The 25,000-nt window shown below is 53.7% G+C and overlaps 2 protein-coding genes across 3 annotated transcripts; one reads left to right on the forward strand and one right to left on the reverse strand.

The window, feature by feature from the left end:
- The first annotated feature begins 885 nt into the window (after window positions 1–885).
- MYBPH (myosin binding protein H) lies at window positions 886–10,908 on the forward strand. 2 transcript variants are annotated; one of them, XM_007116707.3, is made up of 11 exons: window positions 887–1,228; window positions 1,336–1,470; window positions 2,222–2,389; window positions 4,821–4,909; window positions 5,291–5,486; window positions 5,669–5,808; window positions 6,325–6,484; window positions 7,724–7,860; window positions 8,009–8,195; window positions 8,528–8,578; window positions 9,131–10,908. In XM_007116707.3, the coding sequence occupies exons 1-10, from the start codon at window positions 1,027–1,029 to the stop codon at window positions 8,542–8,544; spliced, it is 1,431 nt and encodes a 476-aa protein (XP_007116769.1). In that variant the 5' UTR covers window positions 887–1,026; the 3' UTR covers window positions 8,545–8,578; window positions 9,131–10,908. The 2 variants fall into 2 exon arrangements, with proteins under 2 accessions (XP_054939611.1, XP_007116769.1); XM_055083636.1 differs by lacking the exons at window positions 8,528–8,578; window positions 9,131–10,908 and having other exon boundaries at window positions 886–1,228; window positions 8,009–8,224.
- A 167-nt stretch (window positions 10,909–11,075) lies between these two features.
- LOC102995842 (adenosine receptor A1) lies at window positions 11,076–11,842 on the reverse strand. The gene is given in 2 exon segments (XM_055083637.1): window positions 11,076–11,743; window positions 11,746–11,842. Coding segments are annotated over 2 exon segments (750 nt in total). The 5' UTR covers window positions 11,828–11,842.
- Between the last annotated feature and the right edge of the window lie 13,158 nt (window positions 11,843–25,000).

The following is a 25,000-nucleotide window of genomic DNA, read 5'->3' on the forward strand; positions in this document are numbered from 1 at the left end:
TGCACCCATCTACACTCCCACCAGCAATGAGAGTTCTTGTTACTTCCCCTCCTCCCTGACACATGTTATTTTCTGGCTTATTAAATCATTCCCAATCTTACTGTTTTATTGGATGAATGACTCAATGACTAGAAATTTGGTTGTACCTGCCTCATTTCCCCGTGGCATGCAGATGTCCTGCTTCGAAGAGTACAAGTCTCAGAGTGCTGTCCTCCTCCAAGGTCTCTTCCAGACCTGTCTTATGACTTGCTTTTACCCCCAAGGGCTAGGGGACTGTCAGAGTGCTCTCTGTAACAGATGGGGAAACTGAGGTCCAGAGCAGGGATTGGAGGAGCTGGGTAACCAGGTGCCTTAGACTCCCTTCCTGGGGTCCCATTGCTAGAAGACCTTCCTCCAATCAGGCTCACCTTGGGCATCTCACTTCCCTCCCTCTCTAGGCCCTCAACCTCACACAGCACAAGTGAGAATTCCCAGGGAATGTGAGGACCAGGGGAGCGGGGGACCCCAGGGACAAAGCTGGGAGTGCTCCCAAGAGAAGGCTGTTTCAGGCTGTCTGAACCCCAGCACCCAAGCTGAGAAGCCCTGGGCACAAGTGGTCCCCCAGAGGCCAAACACACAGAGCCTGATCTGGGTTCATTCTCCAGATGGAAGCTCTTGTTCCCATTCGCCCTGACCCCTGGCACAGGCTCCTGGCAAGGTCCCATCTCACCGATCTGTACCCTCCCCCCATCTGGGCACCAGAACCCTGCCTGCTGAGATCCATTCGGGGTGATGGACGAGGTCGTGCACTCCTGCGGCGACCCTTGCAGTCCTCCGCCAGAGCTATTCCTGGCTTCAGCGCCTCCCCACGCACCCCCCCAGTCCCCCTGCCTGACCTGACCCCACAGCTGGGAATCATTTGCTTGGGGGTGGGGCAGCCCCCTGACTATATAAGCCTGGACCTAGGTGCCCCAGGCACCCTGGAAGCCCAGACCCTCCAGTGCTGCTCCCTGAGTTCTCCAGCCTGACCCTCCAGCAGTCCTGGCAATGAGAGGAAAAGCCACCTGGGAAGCCCTTGCCTGTGGTCCGGAGGAGACTGCCTCTGAGTCTGCGAATGTGCCCACCACAGAGCCCTCTGGAGAAGTGGCAGCACCGAAGTCCACCGGGGAAGAGCAGTCTCCCAAGCCACAGGAGCCTGCCCCTCAGGCGCCTGCCCCCGCAGCCTCTAAACCCGCACCTCCAAGTGAAGGTGACAAGAGGCGGGGCAGGTGGAGGAGGGAGGCAGCCTTGGCGGAGAATGGTGCGGGGAGAGCTTTTGGCTACGAACCTCTTTATCTCCCCCTGCTTCCCCCTCAGATGTCCCCAGTGCCCCGCTGTTGCTGGCTGTGGAGGACGTGAGTGACAGCGCGGTGACTGTGAGCTGGGAACCCCCGGAGAGGCTAGGGAAGCTGGGGCTCCAGGGCTATGTTCTGGAACTCCGCCGAGAGGGAGGTGAGCTATGGGCTAAGCCCTGCATACACCCAGGGGAGGTGGGCTTAGAGGGCAGCAGGGACAAGCCCCCAGACTCTGCAGTTGGGTCAGTCCAAGGGGAGATACAGAAGGAGGGAGAGGAAGCAGTCCGCTCAAGCCACTCACACACAGCTTCTTGCTCCACCAATGCACCTCTGAAAGCAGGAGGATGTCCAAACGGCCTTAGGAGGCCCCCTGTCCTCCAGCTCCAGGAAGCCTCTGAGTAACAGAGCTAAAAGGGTAGGTGACACTGGTGCACTCCTCTGTGAGAAGGAAGGAGGGGCTAAGTCTCAGAGGACCCTGCTTGGGGAGGGCAAGCAGGAGGTGGAGAGCAAAAGAAGCTGAGGGGGAGGGTAAGCTGTAAGAGACAGTGAAGAGAAATAGGGGACGGGCGGCTCTGGCCAAATTCTTCACGCCACCATCCTGTTATCCACCTCCGTGGCAGGCAAGCTCAGCCTGGCCTCTGCCTTTGCCCCTACCTTGCTGTGTGATTTGGCAAATGTGTCCAACCTTCTCTGGGCTCCGGCAAACCCATCTCTGGCCATCACTCAAGGGTTCTAACATCAGGTGTCTTTGATGCCATTTGACAACAAGAAGTCAGGGAGGCAAAGGGAAAATAAGTCCCAGAAAGGGAGGTCAGCTTCCTCAGATCATCAGCGAGAAGGGAAGCCCCACTGAGAAGGGTGCCCACAGCCATGGAGCCAGGGCCTTGCACTCTCTTCATTTCTCTCAGCCTCGGAGTGGGTGCCTGTGAATTCCCGGCCCATGATGGTGACCCAGCAGACCATGCGGAACCTGGCTCTAGGTGACAAGTTCTTCGTACGTGTGACTGCAGTGAGCTCTGCAGGGGCTGGCCCACCAGCTGTGCTGGACCAGCCTGTCCACATCCAAAGGATCATTGGTAAATCCTGCTCCCCAGCCCTTCCCAGGCACCTTATCTAATGGATGGAGAAACTGAGGCCAATGGGTAGAGCGAACAGGGCAGTCATTTCCCCCCATCCCACACTCACGTGCACAAGCCACCTGCTATCGCCATTTTGCCTTAAGAAAGTCCCAGGTTCCTCAGCAGCAAGGGGCCTCTAGAGGTCAAAAAGGCCATTTCCCTGAGTGGCCCAGCCCCCAAGCTTCCTGACCTCCAGAAGTGAGAGCTCAAGCTCCCCAGGTCACCATCCTCAGAGTCCCAATGCTTAGAGTCATTACATTCTTCCTACCTAATCTTAATTCCTTCAGCGGCCATGGAAGCTCATTTTCTGCTCATTTCATATGGCCTGGGTTCCAGATTCTCCCAAACGTTTTGGAACAGAGAGGAGTCTTTGCTTGCCTCTTGCTGCACGACGTCCCTAGTGGGAAGAAGATTAACGCCCTGCAAAAGGCCGGTGAAGGTTTCTCCATCCCCAGAGGCCAGTGCTGCACTGGGAACCTGGGAGGCCAGCTGCTGTCCCCTTGCTAAGATTTCTATTTGTAGGGTGCATTAGCCTCAAGCCCTCCCAGGACTGATCAGGTTTCAGTCTGTTAATGGCAGTGAGTCATTTGGTCTGATCCAAGGTCTCTGGGGACAGCCCAGAGCCTCAGGGTGACAAGAGACATAGGCCAGCAGGTGGCCTGAGGCCTTCTCCACCTTTCTTCTTGTTCCCCCCTCCTCATCTTGACCCCATAATTCTGGACAAGGCCTCCAGACAGAGGGGGTTTCACGGCCACAGAAGGGGGTCAAGTTTGGATTCAAGGAAATACTTTTCAACTCTAAGGCCTGAGAGATGTGGGAACCAGGGGGTTGGGAGTGTAGAATTGTAGACTGTCATGGCTTGTCCATCCAAGCCAAGCAGGTCCAAAGGCACCCAGGACTCCCTTGAGGTCACCTAGCCTATCAGTGGCAGTCCCAGAACCTGACTCCCACACAGGACAGCTCATGTCTTACCAGGCAGCAGAGAGTCTTTTTCTGGTGGTTTTCAAAACCAGAGGACTTTCCCCTCCTTTGAGTCTGGGTGAGACATGGTCCCACCTGGCAGCTCGATATGGACTCATCGATTCTAGCCTGGGAGTGCCAGGAAGCCGTCCTTGTTGGGGAGTGGGGTTGGTGGGTATCCTGGACCTTTCCTGAGGGCCCAGGGATCTCAGACTCTGAGAGCCTGCAGGGGCTTGGGTCCTCTACTTCAAGGCCTAACACTGAAGGAGTCAGCTAGACTCAGCACCCTCTACTCCATCAAAATTCCTCTGGCAGGAGAGAAGGGGATTTCCTGGAGAGAAGAGGGGAGGAGGCTGTGAATAAACAGGGAGCAGCCTGCCAGGGCCCCCTCATGGGCAGGGCAGGGTGGGGACCCTGTCCAGAATCCTCAGCTGCTCAGCTGTCCCTCCTCAGCCACCTGGAGCTGCCAAGCATTCCTGGCCCCCTGCAGCTGCCCCTGGAACATTCCACGCCTGATGCTCCCAGGGCCAAGTGCCTGCACAGCTAATCCTCAGAGACACCGTGTTCCTTCTGTCTCCTCTCTCTCTGCCCTACGTGCCGCTGACCAACTGCTGCCACCTGTTTGCCACTGAGAAGCCTCAGCCTCCACCACCCCTACTCCCGCCCAGGGGGACAGTGGCAGGGGCGGTTGCAGCTTCCCTTGGAAGGCCCAACAGCTTCAGTGGTTGCACCTGATCAGGTGATAGTCAGGAAGGTGGTTCTCTACCGTAGCATGGGGCTGAAGTAAAGTGTCAGGAAGGACTTCCCCACCGCAGACTGAAAGGTAGCGGCAGGAGTAAGAGAGAAGGAAGTGGGTAGGTCTGCTCTGGCTTCATTTAAAGAGGGGACGATCCCAATCCTCCCATATGGCTTGGAGACAGAGCGGTGGGCAAATGGGTCTCACAGGGGCTTCTCTGAAGGCCTGAGCTGTTCAAAGCAGAAGGGCAGAGAGCCTGGGAAGACAGTGCTGCCGCCCTTCCAGGGAATGCAGGCCCACAGGCGCGGCACACGCTGCCCACCAGGGGGAGCCAGGGAGCCAGCTGGGGCCCATCTGGAGCCCAGGAATACCAGAGCTGCAGGGCAAATCCCAGCCTGGCAGGGTCAGGGCACCAAGGGAGTGCCCGAGATGCCTACCAGTTCACACCGTGGAGGCCCTGCCCTCCGGGAACCTCCTGGCTCTCAAGTCCCCAAGGGCCTCAGGGGATTTGGGTCCCTGGATCTGGGGAGTGAGCTTTGCCCTGTCCACAAGGAGGCAGCCTCAGAGCACACCCAGGAGACCTCCTACCCAGCCAGCAGCCTTCTCCAGTTGTGCCCTGCCCCTCCCTGCCCCAGAAGCCTCCAATCAGCAGCCCCCCTGCCATGCTAAGCCTAGCCTCTCGCTTTCATGCAGAGGCCCCCAGGATCCGCATTCCCCGCCACCTTCGACAGACCTATGTCCGTCAGGTGGGAGAGATGATTAACCTGCAAATCCCCTTCCAGGTGAGTATGCCTCCTGCCCAGGATAAGAGCTTGGGTGAAATAGGGCCCCCGCCTGAGGTGTATTAGAGGAGCCCAGGAAATGTCAGGATCCCCGTGGAGGTCTGCCTGAGACCCACCCACCAAGATGGGCTCCTCCTCCCTCCGTTGTACACGTGACTCAGTTGTGATTCTCCAGCCGGTGAACAGGACACAGGTGGCCCCGGGGCTGGCTGGACATCCGGAGAATGAGGCTCTAGGCAGCACCTGTGGCTCTAGCCTCTGCTGCCCCTGGCTCAGAAGGGCCAATGGGGCCAGCTCCCCTGGCACAGGGATCCCTGGAGCTGAGTGGGTGTGGGGGTGCTGGCGCCTTCTGCGCTCACCTTGAGGGCTCCTCCCTCCCAGGGGAGTCCCAAGCCTCAGGCCTCATGGACCCACAACGGTCACGCCCTGGACAGCCAGCGGGTGAGTGTGCACACCGGGGACCAGGACTCCATCCTCTTCATCCGCTCAGCCCAGCGCTCCGACTCAGGCTGCTATGAGCTCACTGTACAGCTGGAAGGCCTGGAGGCCAAGGCAGCCATCGACATCCTGGTGATCGGTATGGGGCCAGGGGAGGCAGGGCTGACTTGCTGGGGACCCAGAGACCTCACCTCCTGCCTCAGAACTGATGGCCAATGGGGTCAGGCCAAGAGAGAGTGATAAGAGCCAGATCTTGGGTGGGGGGATGTTGCAGCAAGCCCAGCCCTCTCCCTCACTCTCTCTCACACTCTGGTCCTACAGAGAAACCTGGATCCCCCAGCAGCATCAGACTACTGGATGTCTGGGGCTGCAACGCTGCCCTCGAGTGGACACCACCCAAGGACACAGGCAACACAGAGCTCCTGGGCTACACAGTGCAGAAGGCAGACAAAAAGACAGGGGTGAGGCCTGCTAGAGCAGAGTATGGGAGGAGGAAGGTCTGACTGGGGTTGGGTTTTGGGGGGAAGAAGTGGCCTAGGTGTCTGGGAAGGCCTGTCCACTAAGAGTCCACGGACCGAAGAGCTCTGGTCTGCCCACCACTAACCTGACTCCCTGTGTGGTGTAATGTGCAGATGAATTACCTGGGAATCTTGCTAAAATGCAGATCTTAATTCAGTGGGTCTGGGGTGGGGACTGAGATCCTGAACTTCTATGAAGTTCTCAGGTGATTCTTACTTTGCAGGACCTCGGGCCACACTTTGACCAGTAAAGTTCTAGAATTCTCTGAGGACCCCAGCAAGGTCACATTCTCCCAGGGGTTCCTTCTCCCAATTTAAAGTCCCTCAGACCCAAAGCTGGATGTTTCAGCCTCCCAGGGACAGGACAGGAACAAGACCCTCTGAGGAAGAGGCCACAGGGGGAGCAGGAAGGGGGAGGGCAGAGGGGAGGGGAGAATAACAGGTCCAGGGTCTCTGCAGCAATGGTTCACAGTGCTGGAGCGCTACCACCCGACCACCTGCGCTATCTCCGACCTCATCGTGGGTAACTCTTACTCCTTCCGAGTCTTCTCGGAAAACCTGTGTGGACTCAGTGCCTCGGCGGCCGTCACCAAGGAGCTCGCCCATATCCAGAAGACAGGTGGGTCTGGGTCCAAGACCGGAAACCAAGCTAGGCCTTGCCATGCTGACCCTTCTCCCTGTCTCTGACTTTTCCTTGGTGTGTCAGCACCCCTCCCTGTGTCCTTCTCATGGGTGCCCACTTGCCAGAGCTTTTGCTGCCCTCTCCACACACGCTCCACAGCTACCCCCCCCCACACATTCACACGGCGTGACTGTAAAGAAATGGATATGGTTGATTCATTGTAACAAACACATCAGAGCAAACCAAGCAAATGAGAAGCACCCCTTGGGAGGCTGTGTACTTATTCTAAAGATGCCGTATGGCTGCCAATATCATAGCAGTCATTGGTTCTCCTGTGTAGTGTCCCAAGGGAGCTATTCTGAAGGGCAATGTGTGTGGATAGGTAGACTGGTGAGTAAAAGCAAACTCCCGACCCTAATATAACACCACATAGATGGACAAGAGAGATATGGGTATTTACTGTCTCTATACAGGCACATGGTCCTCTTGCGTCAAATGTGAAATTCCAAGCCCTTTCTCCCTGTCACCCTGTGTGCCCCAAGGCCCTCCCCCGCACAGTCTGTGTGGGCTGCAGAAAGCACACTCTTTTAAACACTAGCCTGAACTGCACAGAATTGGGAAGAAATTTCGTTTAAAAGAAGAAAGCCAGTCAAGTCTCCAAAGACAAACAGAAATGAAATGTAGAATCCCTGGGTTTTTAGTCTCCACCCTGAGCCAAGATCATCTGTCTGTTTGGTTTTGCTGCCCACTCCCCTCTCTCCTCCCCTCTGTGACTCACCCAGCTGTGGTTTCGGCTTTCCTCTGCCTCTTTGAGACATTCTGACTCTAAGCTCCTGCATGTTGGCTGTGCCTGGCTTCCCAAAGACCCCAGGAGCCTGGGGTCCTGCCATGGGGTTCCAGAGGAGGAGGCAGGGATGAAATGGATTGTCTCCCGCCCTTAATTTTCCTCCAGACCACCAGCTCTCTGCTCAGAGAGCCACAGTCATCACCTGACCTTCCACTGCTTAAGCCGCAAACTCACTATGTGATATTGGGCAAGTCCCTCATCTACGAAGGGTCTTCGTTTTCCATCTGTCAACTGGGGATGACAAATTTATCGTTGCAAAGGAATGCTGTGTAGATTAAATGGGATACCTAAGTGTAGGCTGTAGTGATTTTAAGAAAATGGATGAGGTCAGTCTTAAGAGGTCTCCTCCTGTAACCTCAAATTCACCCTACTTTCTCCCCCAAAACCAGATATTGTTGCCAAACCTAAAAGCTTTGTTGAGCGAGACTTCTCAGAAGCCCCCTCGTTCACCCAGCCCCTGGCTGACCACACCTCCACCCCTGGCTACAGCACGCAGCTCTTCTGCAGTGTCCGAGCATCACCCAAGGTGAGGGGCAGGGCCCTGCTGTGCCCTGGGCAGGGGCACTGGGGTTGAAGAATCTTCCCAGGCATCTTTCCCTAAGCTGAGGATGGCCTTTGAGAGCCTCGTCCTGGACCACAAACTTCCCAGCTCTCTTCTGACCTTGCTTCCCCAGCCCAGGATCATCTGGATGAAAAACAATATGGACATCCAGGGTGATCCCAAATACCGCGCCCTCTCTGAGCAAGGTGTCTGCACCCTGGAGATCCGGAAACCCAGCCCCTTCGATTCCGGGGTCTACACCTGCAAGGCCATCAATGTGCTGGGGGAGGCGTCTGTGGACTGCCGGCTGGAGGTCAAAGGTGAGGGCTTGAGAGGGGTCACTCCTTAGGAACCCTCCAATGGATGGGAGACCAGGAGAAGCCACCTCTTCTCCTGCTGGACTAGACGAGGCTGAGCGCTGAAAATCAAGGCAAGACAGGGGTAGTGAAAATCGAGGTCAGGCTGTCAGAAGGACTTTCCGAGAGGGAGGATGGCTTAATGTGGGTAAAGGAGGCGGTAGAGTCTGCCTCGTAGAGAGATGGATCACTGGGGTGAGGGCATGAGACTCACGCACCCCCCCCTCACCCCCCCACTCGGGTCCCCGGCAGACACCCACCCCCTCCCTGAGCTCTAACCTTCAGATCTCTCCTAGCCTCAGCCACACACTGAAGAGCCACTGGTGGAGGCTGTGATGAGGAGGAAGGTAAATGGCTGCATGCATTCCATCTGCCGCCTCTGGGGGCGGACGCCAGGAGCAGGGGTGGGAGTGAGAAGGGAAGGGGGCAGCCAGCTCTGAGTACAAATCTGCAGTCACAGGCAACGAGCACGCACGGTCCTGGGGGTGTTCCACAGACGCTGCAGGGCAGGGTGATGCTGGTGAGGCCTGGAAGGGATGGGCCTTCAGTGGAAAGGATTCAGTGGATGGTCAGAGGACAGGATCTAGTCCTGGCTCTGAATGACCTTAGGCCAGGGCATTCCCTTGGACCCGTTTCCTCAGTCAGAAAAGTAGGGGCAACATCCGTGCCCTGACTGCCCTCCCCAGGTGGTTCTGAGGCCCTGGACTAGTGAGGATGTATCCTGGAGCTGCAGTGGGCAGAGCTGAGACCTGGGCTTTGGGCCCAAGGGCCTAAGGGGAAGGAGGCCTGGGAAAGGAAGAGGGGTACTGCTTCGCCCTCCCCATATCACCCCTTCAGCAGGGTACGTATAGCCCAGCTCTGCCTAACAGCAGGGGCTCATGAAACATGTTCTCTGCTAGGTGCTGCAGGCCTGAGGGTTCAGGGCAGCCAGGCCCAGAATCAAGCTCCACGGAGGCCAGAGGTCCCCATCTCCATAGTGATGACTGATGGCTTTGCTCCTTGGTACCTGCCTAGCAGGCCCCAGGCCAGGCTTCCTGGATACAAGGGGCCCTGGAAAGTGCAAAGATTGGAGCGCTTCTGCAGAGAGTTGTACACTGGGCGAGAAGCACTTGAATAAAGGTGTGTGGTGATACAGTGCAGGGGCCTCTGTGACAAGCACCGTCATGATGGGGGCGGCACTGCGTCACCACGAGGGGGTGTTGAATGCGTCACCACGAGGGGGTGTTGAATGTGTCGCCACGAGGGGGTCTCCACCTCTGACACCATGAGGAAGGTGCCAGTGGGAGGGGGCTCGCAGTGTCATGGGGGTTTTCCAGACATGAGAGTTTTTAGGATCTCATTTCACATGCAGAGTTTGCTACCCAAAGAGGATAACTGTAGGAACAGACACACCCTTCTTTGGAACCCTCGTTGCTCCAAATGCCTCCAAGTCCCCCCTCTCTTCACTTCTCCCCATCCCCCACCATTGCTTTTTCTCTGTTGAGGTTGTTTGTTGCCCTCAGATAGTGGTGGGGTACGTTCTCCATGAGAGTTCACAGTCTTTTATTAGTCAAGTGGCCCACCCTGGGAGCCAGGGGATATCCCACCTCTGAGAGAGGGAAGGGCCTGGAATCATGTCTGGAGTTGCTATTCACACTTAGAACCTGGCCCCTCATTCCTCTGTATAAGGAGCTTTGGGCTTGGCCAGGAGTGGACCCTTCCCCAAGGGTTTAGTCTAAAGGCCTAGACTCTGCAACAGAGCCTCAAAGCCCATGAACACTGTGCTAAGTGTCAGGGGTACTGAGGGTACCTAAATTCTGGTAAGACCTTCCTGCCCATACACCCAGGAGGGTAGTCTCCTCTGGCCTGACCACCCTGTCACACTTCAGCCCAGCGTGACCACAGCAGCCCACTTTCCCTTCTTCATCCACTCCCCAGGCAGGCAGAATACTCCCAAGAGTTGGCATGTCTGGGGCTCTCCTCTCCATCTGGCTCAGAGGCAACAGAGATGGGTGTCACCTAGGAGGGCACATGCCCATCACCGAGAGCTGGTGGCCCAGAGGACAGGCAGTTACACTCCAAGTCTCCTACTTGGGAGGCTCGGGGCAAGAATGAGGGCTCAACACTGTCTCCCAGTGGCTGTTTGAGGCCCACACCTACCATTCCACATTAGCTCCAGAGAGCTCAGAGCCCCCAGTCAGGTCCAAGGGCTAGTGGAGAATAAAGCAAATACTGGAAATTATTTCTGGACTCGCTCTTTCGGCCTCTCCCAAGTATAACCCCAGGGCAAAGAGAGCAGGCACCCTGGCATGCATCATGGCCAGGAACGCAGGGTTCTGGGAGGTGGGGACAGAGGCTCCTTGATTCCTGCCTGTCAGTGGCTCTGGCCACCTTCTGCTACAGAACAGGAGAGAAAACAAGGCCAGGACATCTAGTTTCTCTCCTTCCCTCCATCTTGGCGGGGATATTCTCCTCTCCTTAAACTTGGTCCCAGGGCTGTACCACTACCACCTAAGACAAGCAGACTCCCCTCCCTTCCCGCCATGGGAGCTGAGCTTGCCCTCCTGGCCCACATGGCCCCATGGCAGTCTCAGTGTCCCCAAGCCCCACTCAGCCTGATGTGCTGGGCTGCCTGTGGGTTGGTCAGGCAGGTGGGGAGGCTCAAGCCACTTTCCTCCTCCCCTCAGTTTACCTCGTTCTTTCCCCATGGACTGCCCTCCCAAAACTCCTCCAGGACCTCGAGGCGCAGGGCATTCACAGCCCAAAGCCCAGTAAGGAAGAGTCAGGGAGACAAGGGAGACAGGCGGGACAGCAGGGAGGTGAGGACTGGGCTGCGATGCCCCAGATGTGTGCAGGAGGTGGAGTCTAGTCATCGGGCCTCTCTTCTGGAGGATCCTCATCAATGGGGGGTGCAGGCTGGCAGCGGAAGTGGTCGTTCCAAATCTTAAGGAAGGTAACCCGAAACTTCTGGATGCGGAAGGCATAGACGATGGGATTCATGGCCGAGTTACCATGTGTGAGGAAGATGGCGATGTACATGAGGAGCCTCGGCTTATGGCAGGAAGGGCAGAAGAGGGTGATGCAGTTAAGGATGTGTAGGGGCAGCCAGCTGAGAGCGAAGAGGAAGAGGATGAGGGCCAGCGACTTGGCGATCTTCAGCTCCTTCCCATAGTACTTCTGCGGGTCGCCAGAGGATGCCGACGCCTTCTTGTTGAGATGCTTGCGGATCAGGTAGAAGACCTCCAGGTAGATGAGGACCATGAGAAGCAATGGAGGCAGCACCCAGACAAAGAAGTTGAAGTAGACCATATACTCCATGCTGATGACCTTCTCAAACTGGCACTTGATCACGGGCTCACCTACACTGCCATTGGCCACCCAGGCCCGCTCCACGGCACGCAGGTTGTTCCAGCCGAACATAGGTGTCAAGCCCACCACAAAGGAGAGAATCCAGCAGCCAACGATGGCCACCACAGCCCTTCGGGGAGTCACCACTGTCTTGTACCTGGGGGAGAGGAGGGCAGAGTGTGAGGCCCCCTCCTCAGTTCACCCAGCCCCTGGGGGTCTCTAAGAGGAGGCCCCTGCTCAGCCAGGGCCCAGTGAGTGGGGAGGTGCATGTCTTTGGCTAGAGGGTCAAGTCTTTGGGATCTAAAATTTAGGCCAGAACTTGCAATGCACTGGTTCATGTCTACTGCTGAGGGTGGGAAAAAACAGAGAAGAAAATAACAAATGAATTCCTTTAGGAGTTTTACTAAAATTACCAAAGTAAAAATTGCTCACATGTGCTTGGCACACCCCCACTGGTGACCTTATCATTGCTTCGTGACAGTTCCCATGGGGTAGAAAAGCACCAGCGGAATGAGTGCCCATTTGACAGCTGAGAAAACTGAAGTTCACGGTAGTCACGTGTTCTGCCCAAGACCACATGGAGGGTGGCAGCGCTGTCCTGTGCTTCCTAACTGACCACAACAACAAGGTGATTAACAAACCACCCCTCCCCTTGGGCCAGCTGACACACTATCATAAAAAGCCTTCCCACACCCCCTCCTTTTGGCTGTGTCCCATCTCTACCAGTGCCTCCATCTCCCACCTCCATCCTTACCTAGCCTCCCCTTTCAGTCATGTACGGTGCTTATCTCCTGAGGGGTTGATCTCAAGAACCAGCTCTCCACCCCCAAGCTAACTGGGAATTATTCTCAGGAAAGAAAACTGATGTTCATTGAGGACTACATGCAAGGGACTCCCATTTATGCATGCATGCATGGGTGTATTCATTCATTTTTGCGTGCTTTCTGTGCCAGGCATTGGTCTCTGTGCTAGGAGTAAGATTAAGAATCCCTACCTCTATGCAGCTCACATTTTGGGTGAAGAAATAGATAACATAAAAGTAAGGAAATAAATAAACAAGACAACTAGAGGTTGTGGTATGTCCTTTGAAGGAAATAAGCAGGACGATGTCAAGGGGCAGAGCTACCAACCTTTTTCATGCCATGACATACACAGATGATGAAAACATTTGGATGACACAGAAAATGGATGAGGCTTCCCATGGGCCGTGACTCTTCCCCCACCCCTGCCCCCAGGGTTGAGGGGATGCCCCTCCGGGGGGGGCTCCCCACTTCCCTTTAAACCAATCCAGCCAGGAGCCAGCATGTCCTCTGCCCACGCACTGGCCTTGGAGCTAGTGCCAAGGGCCGGGGCTCGCCCAGTTCTGTGCTGAGGAGCTGGCTCAGCCCAGCAGCTTGCCCAGTTGTTATTTTCCAATGTAGCTTCTGAGATGGATGGAGTGCCCTCCTGAGCATGTGAACTGCTACTGAGACCCACGGGTGTGAAGGCAGAGGCCTCCCTCTGACTCCGTTTTCTTCTGTCCCTTGCCTGTGGAATCTGCGGCATTCTCCTTCACAGCAATGATTCTTAAGGTCCCTCTCACCCTGAACCAAAGCCCACTGCTCCTTGAAGGCTTTACAGGAGTAGGAAGGGGAATGATTTGAGAGATGGGACAAACTGGACCCCACCCCCACCCCATCTAGAAAGCAAGCACTAGATAAGCAACCTCATTTCCAATCTCATCATTCCAGTGGGGAAACTGAGGCCCCTAGATGACTCCAACACCTTCAGTGTGGTGCTCCATCCCCTACTCTGTAATCAGAGGGTCCTTGTGTCCCCAAAGCTCCAAGGGGCCTTGAAATCTGTCCAGTTTGCTTCTGCCTTCCTGAAGTTTTCTTAGATCTAATCCCTGCTCTCTTGCTGTGACTAAAGCCTATTTCCACCTCTTGAATCCCCAGCAGGATAGCCAGCCTGGTGCATACTTTGGAGTCAGAGATCCATATCTGGGCCCCACGTCTGCAACTTACTAGGTCAGTTCTTCCCCTGTAAAGTGAGACTGTGGGACCCACTTCAGATGAGCTAACATACGTGAAGTGCTCTGTAAGCACGCCACCAACATTCCTGTGCCTGAGCTCCTAACCCTCCAAGCCCCTGAAAACACACGCACCTGCGAAACCCTGCTATCTCTAGATGCTCAGCAAACACAGCCTAATGGCTCTGTAAACATCTGGCTCAAGGTTTGTTTCTGATGAGCTTAAAGTGCTTCCCACATGTCCTATAGTGAAAGAAGCTCCGGGCAAGTTTATGGGGTGAGACTAAAGGAGCGCAGGTCATTCTATCAAAAGAGAAAAAAGGCTAAGGTACTCTGCCACAGCTGTCACAGGCAGGGGGCAGGTCCCTGTGGTGAGCCTCAGTGGAGCCCAGTGGAGCTGCAGCTGCAGAAGGAAGGATGTAGGCCAGGCACCCCCGATCACAGCCCATCGCAGCTATGCTTTACGTCATATTTATCATTTACAAAGCCCTTTTACATTCAGGTCCCAGGTCATCCCCGTAACCACCCTGTGAGGTGAGTACAGCGCATAATGGACTCCCCATTTTACAGATTAGGAGCTCGAGGTCCAGAAATGGGCAAACGACTTGCCCACATCTCCTGACTCCAAGACCAGCTCTCCTCAGGGCACCAGGCTGACTGTGGGTTGTTTAGATGCGAATGACTGGCAGATTGGGAACATCCCTTTCCTACAAAGCTTTAAAATGGGAATGTCTAGACCCTATTCAAAGGTGGTACCACCCAGAGAAAGGGGGGTAGACAAAGTGACCTCTGGTATTGCCGTCCAGCCTGAGGACTAGGGGAGGGGGTATCTCGCCCAGGACCCACATCTGGGCAGTGATGACCCACCAAGAGAGGAGGTGAATTCTGACAGTGTCCCAGGTGACAGAGGAGGAGGTAACTTCTAGCTAGAGAGGCGCCCGCCTTTTCTCTTCCCCTCACCCTTCCCAACTGCCTGGAGCCCCGGGGTTAAAGCTTTCCTGCGGCTCCTCCGGGCCAGGTCCCAGCAGACCCTGCAGCTTAGGGTATCAGTTCTCATCTGTTTTTCTTGCTATTTTCTCCATGGTGGGAAAGGGCTGGACCCAGGACCTTGGCTGAGGTAGGGCAGGCTCTCACAGGAAGGGCTGCCTCTCAGAGCTGGGAGAAAAACTTACCTCTCCCTACACGTGGGAAAGAGGAGCAGAGGCTGCAAGTCCTAGGTGCACATGGGGTGGGGCGTGCTGAACGTGCCACAAACACTTGTCCCACCAAGTCATGGTCCAAGGCCTCATAACCCCCAGCTTTATAGACAGCCCTGTGAGAGCTAGCCAGAGAGATGGCTGCCCTCAGGAGTGTGCAGTCTCAGACAGACAAAGGGGAAGCAACAGAATGGAGGCACTGGAACACCAAGTGGAGCCCTGTCCACAGGCAAGCAGGGCAGGCAGCTCCTTAAAGATGTCGTTGAAGAAACCAGGGAGAGCCCTGCCCCCTCCTGTAGCTCCCACACAGTGCATAAAATCCCCCCATTGGTGAGATGTTCCTTTGGGTTAAGAATCGCCCTCTCTGTGTGTTATTTTTAAAGCCAAGATAACACTGACTCCATAGTATGAATTACTTTATTTGTCAGTATCTTCTTATTGATGACGAGAAAAATGAAAAAACTGGGTACCTAGAGTAGTTGGGGTGGCAGAGACTCCAAGAGGAAAAGGGAGAGCTTAAGGAAAGAGGTAGAAGAGTCTCCTGTTGCCCAGAGCTGGCCTAGCTGAACAGACAAGTATTTCATAATATAGCTGCTGCAAGAATAAGTAAGTGTGGGGCTTCCATGGTGGCGCAGTGGTTGAGAATCTGCCTGCTAATGCAGGGGACACGGGTTCGAGCCCTGGTCTGGGAGGATCCCATATGCCGCGGAGCAACTAGGTCCGTGAGCCACAACTACTGAGCCTGCGCGTCTGGAGCCTGCGCTCCGCAACAAGAGAGGCCGCGATAGTGAGAGGCCCGCGCACCGCGATGACGAGTGGCCCCCGCTCGCCACAAGTAGAGAAAGCCCTCGCACAGAAACGAAGACCCAACACAGCAAAAATAAATAAATTAATTAATAAACTCCTACCCCCAACATCTTCTTTAAAAAAAAAACAAAACAAATGCATACGCCCTTTCAAAAAAAAAAAATAAGTTAAGTGTGGTTTAGAGGTCAGAGTTAGGGAAGGAGGGCTACGAATCCTGTACCCAAATAGGGCAAGGCAGAGGAGGTCTTTGCTGCTTCCCTGGACACCCTGGCAGGGCTGCCATAGGAGAGGAGGAGGTTCTGGAGGCTAAGGGAGGGGGGATGTTCAAAAATAATAGTTAACTGATTGACAGTAATAATAACAATGCTAATAAAAGCTAACATTTATTGATGCTTTTCATGTGCTGGCACCAACTTTATAGACAGCCCTGTGACATAGGCATTATTATGATTATTATTCTCATTTTCTAATCGCAGTAACTGAGATTCAGATTATGAAACATACCCAAGGTCACTCAGTGAGTGAGAGGTAGACCTGGAATTTCTAAGACTGAGATTTGTCCTAGTCCAAAGCCCACGAAGGACCCCAGCTCTGCCACTCTGGGAAGATGGAGGACAAGGGGGGCTCAGAGGGTGGAGGTCCAGTACAGAAGAAGGGAGTCATGGTGGACCTCCCCTGCTTCAGGTAACCCCCTGGACTGGGCAGCTCTGAAGATGGCAGCAGGCCTGCCTGGGAGCCTCCCCCCTCCCTCCAAGTCCAACCTCTTTGTAGCCCTCAGCCTGGTCTGTTCATGATCTGCTCAGCTGTTTAGTCGTCAGTGCTGGGGCAAGCAGGCAGCTGAGGCACCGTCCCTTTCATTCATTAAACAGATATTCATGGAGGGCTTTTAGGTGCCGGGTTACAAGTGCCGGGTTCAGGAATATCGAAGAGAACAGGCTTTCAGGAAAGTAACATTCTAGAGGCAGGAGATAAACCAATAAACAGATCGCTTGAGACCTGCCAAGTGAAATAAATAGGACACCCTGAGAGCGAGTGGCTGGGCATGGATGGAGTGCTGCTGACTTAGGTTGTGTACGTGCTCAGGACAGCCTCTCTGGGGAGGAGACACTGAGCCGAGAGGGACATGATCACCAAGGGCAGCCAGGCATGAGGTACCAGCAGGCAAAGTCCTGAGGCCCGAGTGGTTCAGAGAGCAGAGCAGCTAGCGGGGGCTTCCCGAGAGTGAGGGCAAGGGCCAGGGCGGGGCAGTCACAGATGTGGTCTGGGACTGCCACCTGGGCGGGGCAGGTCACAGGAAAGGTTCCAAGGTTTCATTCTTGTGCAGGGAAAGCCACTGTAAGCACTGTAAGCAAAGGAGTAATATCCAATTTCTGTTTTTAAAAGACACTTCGGGCTGCGGTGTGGAGAGTGTGTTGTGTGCAGCAGGGAAAGCAAGAACACCGTGGGGAGTGTATTTCAGCCATCCAGGTAAGAGGCGAGGTGGTGAGCTCTCGCGGGTGGCAGTGGGGAGTGGGGAGGGGTGCCTGGCTGTCAGATGTGTTTGGGAACAGAGCCAACAGGAGCTGCTGCTGAGTTTGGATGTCCAGGTGAGAGAAAGCACCATCAGAATGACTCTCATGTTTTGATAGCGACCACTGAAGGGAGAGTGGGGCCATTCCCTGACCCTGACCCCTCTCTGGCCAGGGGCCCTTCCCCTACTCCCAATCCTGTTGCACTCACTCAGGAAGTCCAGACCACACTGATGGACACTTCTTTGTGTGCGCCTCCCACCTGGGGCCTTTGCACTTCCTGCTCACCTCCCTGAGAGGGCTGGGAAGGCTCCTTCCCCCACATCCAGATCTCAGCTTAGATGTCACCTCCTCAGAGGAGATTCCCTGATCACCCCGCAAAAGAAGCCCATCACTCTGTAGCCTTCTGCCGTTTTAAATTCTCTTGACAGAGCTTATCACTGCTTGACTCTCTGAATCCATTCATCGACCCCCCCCACTGCTTCCTCTCTCGATTAGATATAGATATAAATATGTAGGTGTTTAGGAATTTATTATCTGTTTCTCTCCAGTGGAATGTAACTCCATTAGGACAGAGATTCGTTTTGCAAGTTCACCAACTGCGTTCCCAGTACCTAGAAAAGTGCTCAATAATTATTCGTTGAATGAATGAGTAAATAGACGTAAAAATGGATACATGAATCCATATACCCATTTATTCAATCATTTATGATTTACTCAATGACAAATACATTTTATTCCACGATAAATAAATAAATGATAAATAAATAAAAATGATAAATTAAAAAAATTTATTCGATCATTTATGATTAATTGAGGACCTACCATGTGAGTACGTCAGGGAACCACAGATAAGGATTAAATGGTAGGTGCTCAATTAGAGACCGTCAGATTAGAAAGGCATAGCTGAAGTTTTAGAAGCAATTACAGTGCCCTGGATGAAAAAAATCTTTCCCTTGTTCATTCCCCACTGGGCTAGAAGCTGTGGGGATCTGCTGCTAAGTCAGATAATTACTGGTCCCCTGCATAAGTCCTGTGACATAAGGTTGCTCTGATGAGGGCCTCTTATGAGAGGTATGAGCGAGTGCCACCAGGTCACCAGCCAGCCTCCAGCACATCTATGGCAGCCCTGAGCCCCAGCTCTGTCCCCGCATACTGTGAGACCAGCAGAGGCTACCCCAGCCAGAACTAGCCTCCCCAGACTCTTCCAGAGGAACAGCATTTCCGTCTCAATCTAAACCCCAGCAGGAGCCACGAGCCTGCCTGAGCTCTCCATTGGTCCTTTGCTTCATGAAGAGGCCCCTTTCATAGGTGGGAGCAAATCCAGTTGGAGGCCTGACTGCACAGAGGGGTGTCCTCTGTCTGCCTACAGCCTCACAGGAGGGCTCTTCCTGGACACCACTGGGGACTGACTTTTAGGCTGACTCTGAGAACATGAACAATAAGCCTCCTTAGAACAGGAAAAGCTCAGAATGCCATCAGGTGGTGAACAGACCAGGGGACCTAGGCAGCAAAGATGCATTTGACAGAGAAAAGAGAAGGGGTGGGCGGCATAGAGATCCGCAAAGACTCTCTTTGGTGGACCAAGAACTGACCAACGGAGGAAGGTGCTCAGAGAAGCTGCTCCATCACTGTACAGACAAGACTGGAGTGTGCTGGTCCTGAAGCTGTATGTCCTCAGCTTCCCCTCTTTGCCCTGCCCTGCTCTGAGTCGCGGGAGAGGGCAGCTGACCCCTGCAGGCTGCATTTCCCAAGCTCCTGGGTCGTTGGGTTCATGGAAGGCATTGGAGTGCTGGAGGGAGGAGGTGGAAGGATATTTCCACCACCCCTCTGTCACAGATGGGTCTCAGGCAGCGTTTACATCTCTTCCTTGGCTCTACCTCCCACCAGCCAGGCCCTCTATGGTTTCAGCTTCTACTAGCCCCCTGTAGCCCCTGGGCTCCAGGACCACCTCCTTCCTTTGCCCTTCAGCCTAGGGGTAGCTTCCTGTTGTTGCTAATGTCTGAGTTACCTCACTATCCCCTATTTGACTTCTTAGATGCTTCATCACCTGTGTGACCAATTCCTGGCATTAAAAGCCCTCAGCTGTAAACGCCTAAGCGATTTCCATGTTCCTGGTTAAATCCCAATGGTTCACGTGTGAAGCTGGAGCAGGAAAAACTGAATGTAGTTATCACAAAGAACTCCCTCCTCGAGGGATGAGAGAACTGACCAGACTCTTAATAAATATGTGTTGACTCAGAAGAAGAGAGAGAGAATCCACAGGATGGGTTTGGAAAAGGCTAAACATGGCTCTGTTTGAAGGCAGGGGTGATGAAGTGTCCTGTGAACTGCTGAGACCAGGGCAGGGTCCTCAGGCCTGGCTGTCCCTGTTTCTTGTCATCAAGGCACTGGGCATGCGGCTGGGTAGGGGACTGGAGCTTGTCTGCATCTTTCTGCAACGTGCAGTTTGGGTAGTCTGGGACTGAATCCTCCATCTTCCCTTCCCACTTTCTTGCCTTGTGAGAAGGAGCGATATTCCATAGCTCTGGTGACCTCCTTCCTTGCCTCCCTCCTTATCAATGATCTCAGCTAGTTGTAACTGGAAACTTGGATCTCAAGACCAGGGAAGTAAGGCTTTAGGACTATAAACCACTTCCTTCAGAGAAATTCTCCCTCTCAAAGGAAACAGGAAACCGGATACAATCAAAGGCACTGGGCACACTCCAGGGGCCAAATATTTAACGGTAACATTCCCCGGGGGAGTCTGGATCAGGGACCCTGGGGAGGGACCTGGATGTCTGGGTCCTAATAATCCCGCCTTGAATCTTGCTTGCTTCAGGACCTGTGGCATCACTCACCAACTCTAAATATCAGTGTCACCAGTCCCCAAAAGGGGGATCCATTGGACACCCTCAAGGCTAGTTTGCAGAACTATAGAGAGCGGGCCCAGACACTGAACTCCTTGAAAGAACAGAGCTGGATAAATTAGTTAGGCTAGTAGTGTAATGGGCCTTGGAATTAACTCCTGGTCACGTTCTGAGGACAAACAACTCAACAGCCTGGTGGGAAAAACAATTATGTCTATGTATGTGACCCAGGAGCGTCCTCTATTCTGAACGTCCTCTATTCTCCCTGCTTCAGACTCAGAGCCCCTTCCTTGAATCTGGGAGTGAGCAGAAAAAACAGAGCCCCTGACCTAAAGGAGTTCTCCATCTGATGGGGAAGGTATAGCCCCTGAACAGAGGGAGTGCCCATTCGGATGGGAGAGCAGCCCAGGCTAAATAAAACATACAAGGCCAAAGTTCCTGGCGTCAACTCCAGACTCAAAGGTGGCACAGGTAACTGACATCGCAAGTTCTACCTCAGGCCTGTGTGCCTGTGACGAAGCCCCTCTCCTCTCTGCTTGCATCCTCTCAACCTCACAAAGAGGGGTTGGGATTTTTTCAGTGCACCTGATCCAGAGGAGGCTGCAGGGGGTAGTGTAGGGAGGGAGGTTCTCAGGTTTGGGGAAGACATATTTCCAAAGTATACTTGCCTACAATCCCCAACCCTTTCCCACAGTCCGGGGCATATCAGAATGTCCCCACACAGGCAATGGGAGGCCCAGGGACTGCACTTTGACACAATCCCCTATAGGTAATTTGGAGATGCAGCCACCTCCTCCCTAGCCCCAGTCCTCTAACTCCTGAGACCAGTGCAGCCCCACATCCCAGTGACAGGGTGGTCTTCAGGGAGGAGGGTGTCTGCCCTGAACTGTAAACTCAGGACAACTGGACCCAGACCTCAGCATCCCTGGCCATTTCCTGCTCTGAGATTTGATTCTCTCCAGCTCTTGGGGTAAGGCCAGGATGGTGAAAATACCAAGGCCAAATTACCCCACCTGATGGGGGAGACTTTCTGACTCATTCGGCGGTATGGAAAAAAATTATCCTGTCTGCATATGGATTTAATGACCTATGAGTGGCTGGCGCAGCGAGGCCTTACTGGGATGCCCATTGTGGTAAAAGGCGTCAAATTTCTTTTCCAACTAAGTGGAAAGACCTGACATTATAGGAAAAGGGAGCTGATTGAATCATTCCCCACCAGCCTCTCTGGTCTTTGCAGACAGTGGTCACTTTTAAGAGGTGGCAGGGAATCCTGCAGCCTGGCTGGCACATCAAGGGCAGGAGGGAGCTGGAAATGTGCAGAGCTCCCCAGGCTTGAGAGAGCAGGGGACCCACACTGCCCGTCGAGGTGCCTGCAAGGACAGCAATGACATGAGGACCCCCAGAGCAGGGCAGTCCTCCCCTGGAGCACCGCACTGTGGTGGCAACCAGGAGACCTCTGTTCTGGTCCAGGCTTTGTTGGGAGGGAATGAGCTGGCCTTGGGGGAAACTCCTATCCTTTGGGGGCATCTCTATCCTCATCTGGATAAGGTAGGGCTGAATGAGATGTTTCCCAAGCTCTGGCAGGTCAAGCTCCCCTCTTCTGAAATGTGTCAGATCATCTTATACGAAGAGGTGAGCTTGGCACTCGTGGAGGGAGGGGGAACACAGAAAACCAGTTGGGGGATGGGGAGCCCAGGGGCAGTAGTTGAGAGGCACATACAACTCCCCAGAAGGGAGTCCCCCCTCTAAGGATTTCATGCTCCAGCTATGTGTCCCATGGAGAGGAAGATGGGGAGCAACATGGAATGGAAAGAGAAATAAATATTTGTTGTGAGTGAATGAAGGAAGGAATGAATGAAGAGTGCTGCGGAGCCAGATCTGAGTTCAAGCTGTGGCTCTACCGGTTCACAGCTTGTGGCCTTGACCAAGTAAAAATTCCTTGAGCCTTGCTTTTGTCCTCAGCATAATGGCACGAGAAGACTTGCTTGGCAGGCTCACTGTGACCATGAGGCCCCTCTGTGAATAGTGGCAACTGGTGCCTATTGTTATCACCACCCCTCTCCCAAGGATGTCCCCGACTCCCCCAGAAAATACAGTGAGCTCCTGAAGAGATACAAAACAGGTTGCAGTGACACAGACAAACAAAAAGTTATTTGTTTCACTTTGGAAAGACTGGTCACATGGCTTTAGTATCTATTTTGCACTCAGCTCCCCTACCTAACTCAACCTTGGTACAGAATTAGTCTGTGTTCCCTGATCTGTCTGCCTAGCATCTGAGTCTTGGGTGGGGAGCAGATAGGGACGTGGGAGCTTGCTGAGCCCAGCACAAACCCCACACAGGGCCCTGGAGAAGCCACACTTCCTGGCTAAGCGCAGTAAAGCTCTCTTGACTAAGTGGCCAGTGTAGAGACTGGAGACAGGGGAGGCAGACTCAGGGGGAGCTCATGATGGCCCTTCTCCCACCTCCCTTCTGCATATCTCCTGGCCTATCTGGAACCACAGAGTACTCAACATCTGCCTGAAGGCCTGTTTCCCTCAAGGGACCATGATCCAACTCTGGCCAGAGAGACAATATACAGATTCCAGAGCAGCCCAAAGGCAGTGGTCCACTGAGAGCCAGACAGCAGACCCAGTGCCCTAGTGCCCAGAGCCTGGAGTCACAGGGGCTGGCCTGGGGGACAGGGATGCTTGCCCTGAGAAGGCAACTGCTCTCACAGGGCTTGGGTTCTTTCTCTGCTTTAGCTGCCTGGGCCTTCAGCGCTCCCTAAATTTCATAGCATCTAGCCCTCTATTCCAGAAAAGATGCAACAGATGGCAGGATGTGGGAGGAGGACAGAGAGGACAGGGAGACTTTTGTCCTCTTTCCAAGGAAAGGTCCCACCTTCACCCTCAGGCCTCCCTCCATTCCATCGCTTGCACTTTTACATCAGAAAGTCCTACCCAGGATCTAACTTCAGTCCCTCTTGCTGTACCACAACCCAAGGCAGTCCTGCTCTTGGGACCTGGAAGAAGTTGCAGTTATATTCTCCCAGGTCCTGGACTTTCTCCCCACTTCACATCCAGGTTGGTGGAGTTTGGAGCCCAGATAACAGTGGTAAGAACCCCAGCACCCAGCAGTTTCCCATCATCCCTCCTTGGTGCCTCTTGTTGCTTTCTTTGTCTTACGTCCCAACACATGCCTATTCACTGAGCCCCACAGTGTGCAGGAACATTTACATGAAGCTGCAGGCCAGGCCCAATCCAGGAACCAGTGCAGCCACTCAGGCAGCAGCACGCAGAAGAGTTTAGCAACAGCTATCAGCCCTGAGCCCTGCCCCACCCTGCTCCTCCAACGCCCTGCATTTGTTCCAGGTTTTCCTCCTCTTTTCTGCCCCAGCCCCAGAGATGGGCTGGGGATAAGGAGGATCCTGATGCAGTGGAAGGTGGGGAAGCACCCAGCCTTGCCCAGGTAGATACAGGCTGGGCATAGAGTCCCCTGCCCAGGACAGCATGCAGCAGGATCCCCTGGATCAAGGTGGGAGCTGATGCCCTCCTCTTCCCCATGTGGGACAATCAGTAAAATTATTTGTTTCCTCCCTGAGCATATAACTGCAAGTCCCCCAGGAGCAGGAGTCAGGTCTGGTCCAATGTTGTATTCCTAGCACCCACTATGGTATCTGGTACACAGTAGGCACACAATAATATTTTTAGAAAGGAAAATAGATTCATATAAAATGCTCAATTAAAACCAGAGAAGGCAGAAAAGAGAAGGTAGGGGAGAAACAAACAACAAACCCAATGAATAGAAAAGTTACCAACATGGTGAACATTAATCCAATGATATCAATAACCAGTTTAAATGTGAATAAAGTAGGAAGGAGGGTAAGAGGAAGCCACTTTGAAGCTTTTTGCTTCTCTCCACAACATCCCTCCTGGCAGGTAGAAGACCCTGCACCCAGCCCACCCAGATGAGGGACCTTCCATAGAATCCTGGAGATTTCCATTCCAAGTTTCTGTCCCAGTCACGCAGTCACTTTCCATTATAAGTCATCCAGCTTAATACATTAATTAGGTGGTTCTAACTACAAGACCAGCCTTTCTCCTCACAGCCGTCCCTGGGTGGAAGTAGGGAACAGTCTGTTCTCAGGGAGCCGCCCTACAGCCCTGTGGTTTGCACCAGGATAATGGAGCAGCATGGAGCCGCTGGCAGCATCCCAGAGCAGGGGCCTGGTGAGGCAGCTTCTCTGAGCATTGATCAATGATCATATTTTCAGTCACTTCTGCTACTCGGCAAAGCCCAATAAATCACTCACATCTGCCACGACCCTCGATGCGGGAATCTCACATTATGATGTATGTGGGAGAGGAGGAAGCTTATTATATCGAAGTCTTTTTTTTCCATCCACCATTCACAAAAACTTCAAAGTGCTGTGCTCAGAGCCACAACAAAGAAAATGCAGATTGCTGACAAAAATGGGCCTTGGGGACTCAACCAGGCAAGAATCAGGTAGGACAGGCACTGCAGGCACAGGGTGGGGACACCAAAGTGGCCTCCCTCACCCAGCTGATATTAATACCAGCAATATGGGCCATTTGGAAGGTCCAACTCTAGGGTCCCCAACTTTCAAATCCCACAAAGGCCTGACCACCCAAAACTCTCCCTCCCTGACCTCCATAGCTGGTACCCACTATCTCCAACAGAGTTACACCAGTTGGCCAAGGAAGCAAAAGGCTCAAGGTAACAAAACACTGGCAGGCATGTGACAGGCATTAGAGGGCCTGGGTTCTAATCAGACCCAAACTTGCTGTGTCAGCAGATTACATCACCTTTCAGAATCTTAGCTTCCTCATCTAAAATGCAGCTGATATCTGCCTAGCCCACCTCCCAGTGTTCCTATAGTAACCACTTGGCATTGAGCTTTACATACAGTCTCTCCTTTCCTCTTTCCACACTCATCTTAGGAGGAAGGCAGCATCTCCACAGATGAGAAGACTGGGTAACTCCCTCAAGGTCACATAGCTGGTGGTCAGAATTGGAACTGCAACTCAGGTCAGCTGCCTCCCAAACCAGGGTTTTATGTTTCACACAATA

Source organism: Physeter macrocephalus, unplaced genomic scaffold, assembly GCF_002837175.3.
Source record: "Physeter macrocephalus isolate SW-GA unplaced genomic scaffold, ASM283717v5 random_1200, whole genome shotgun sequence".
NCBI lineage: Eukaryota > Metazoa > Chordata > Mammalia > Artiodactyla > Physeteridae > Physeter > Physeter macrocephalus.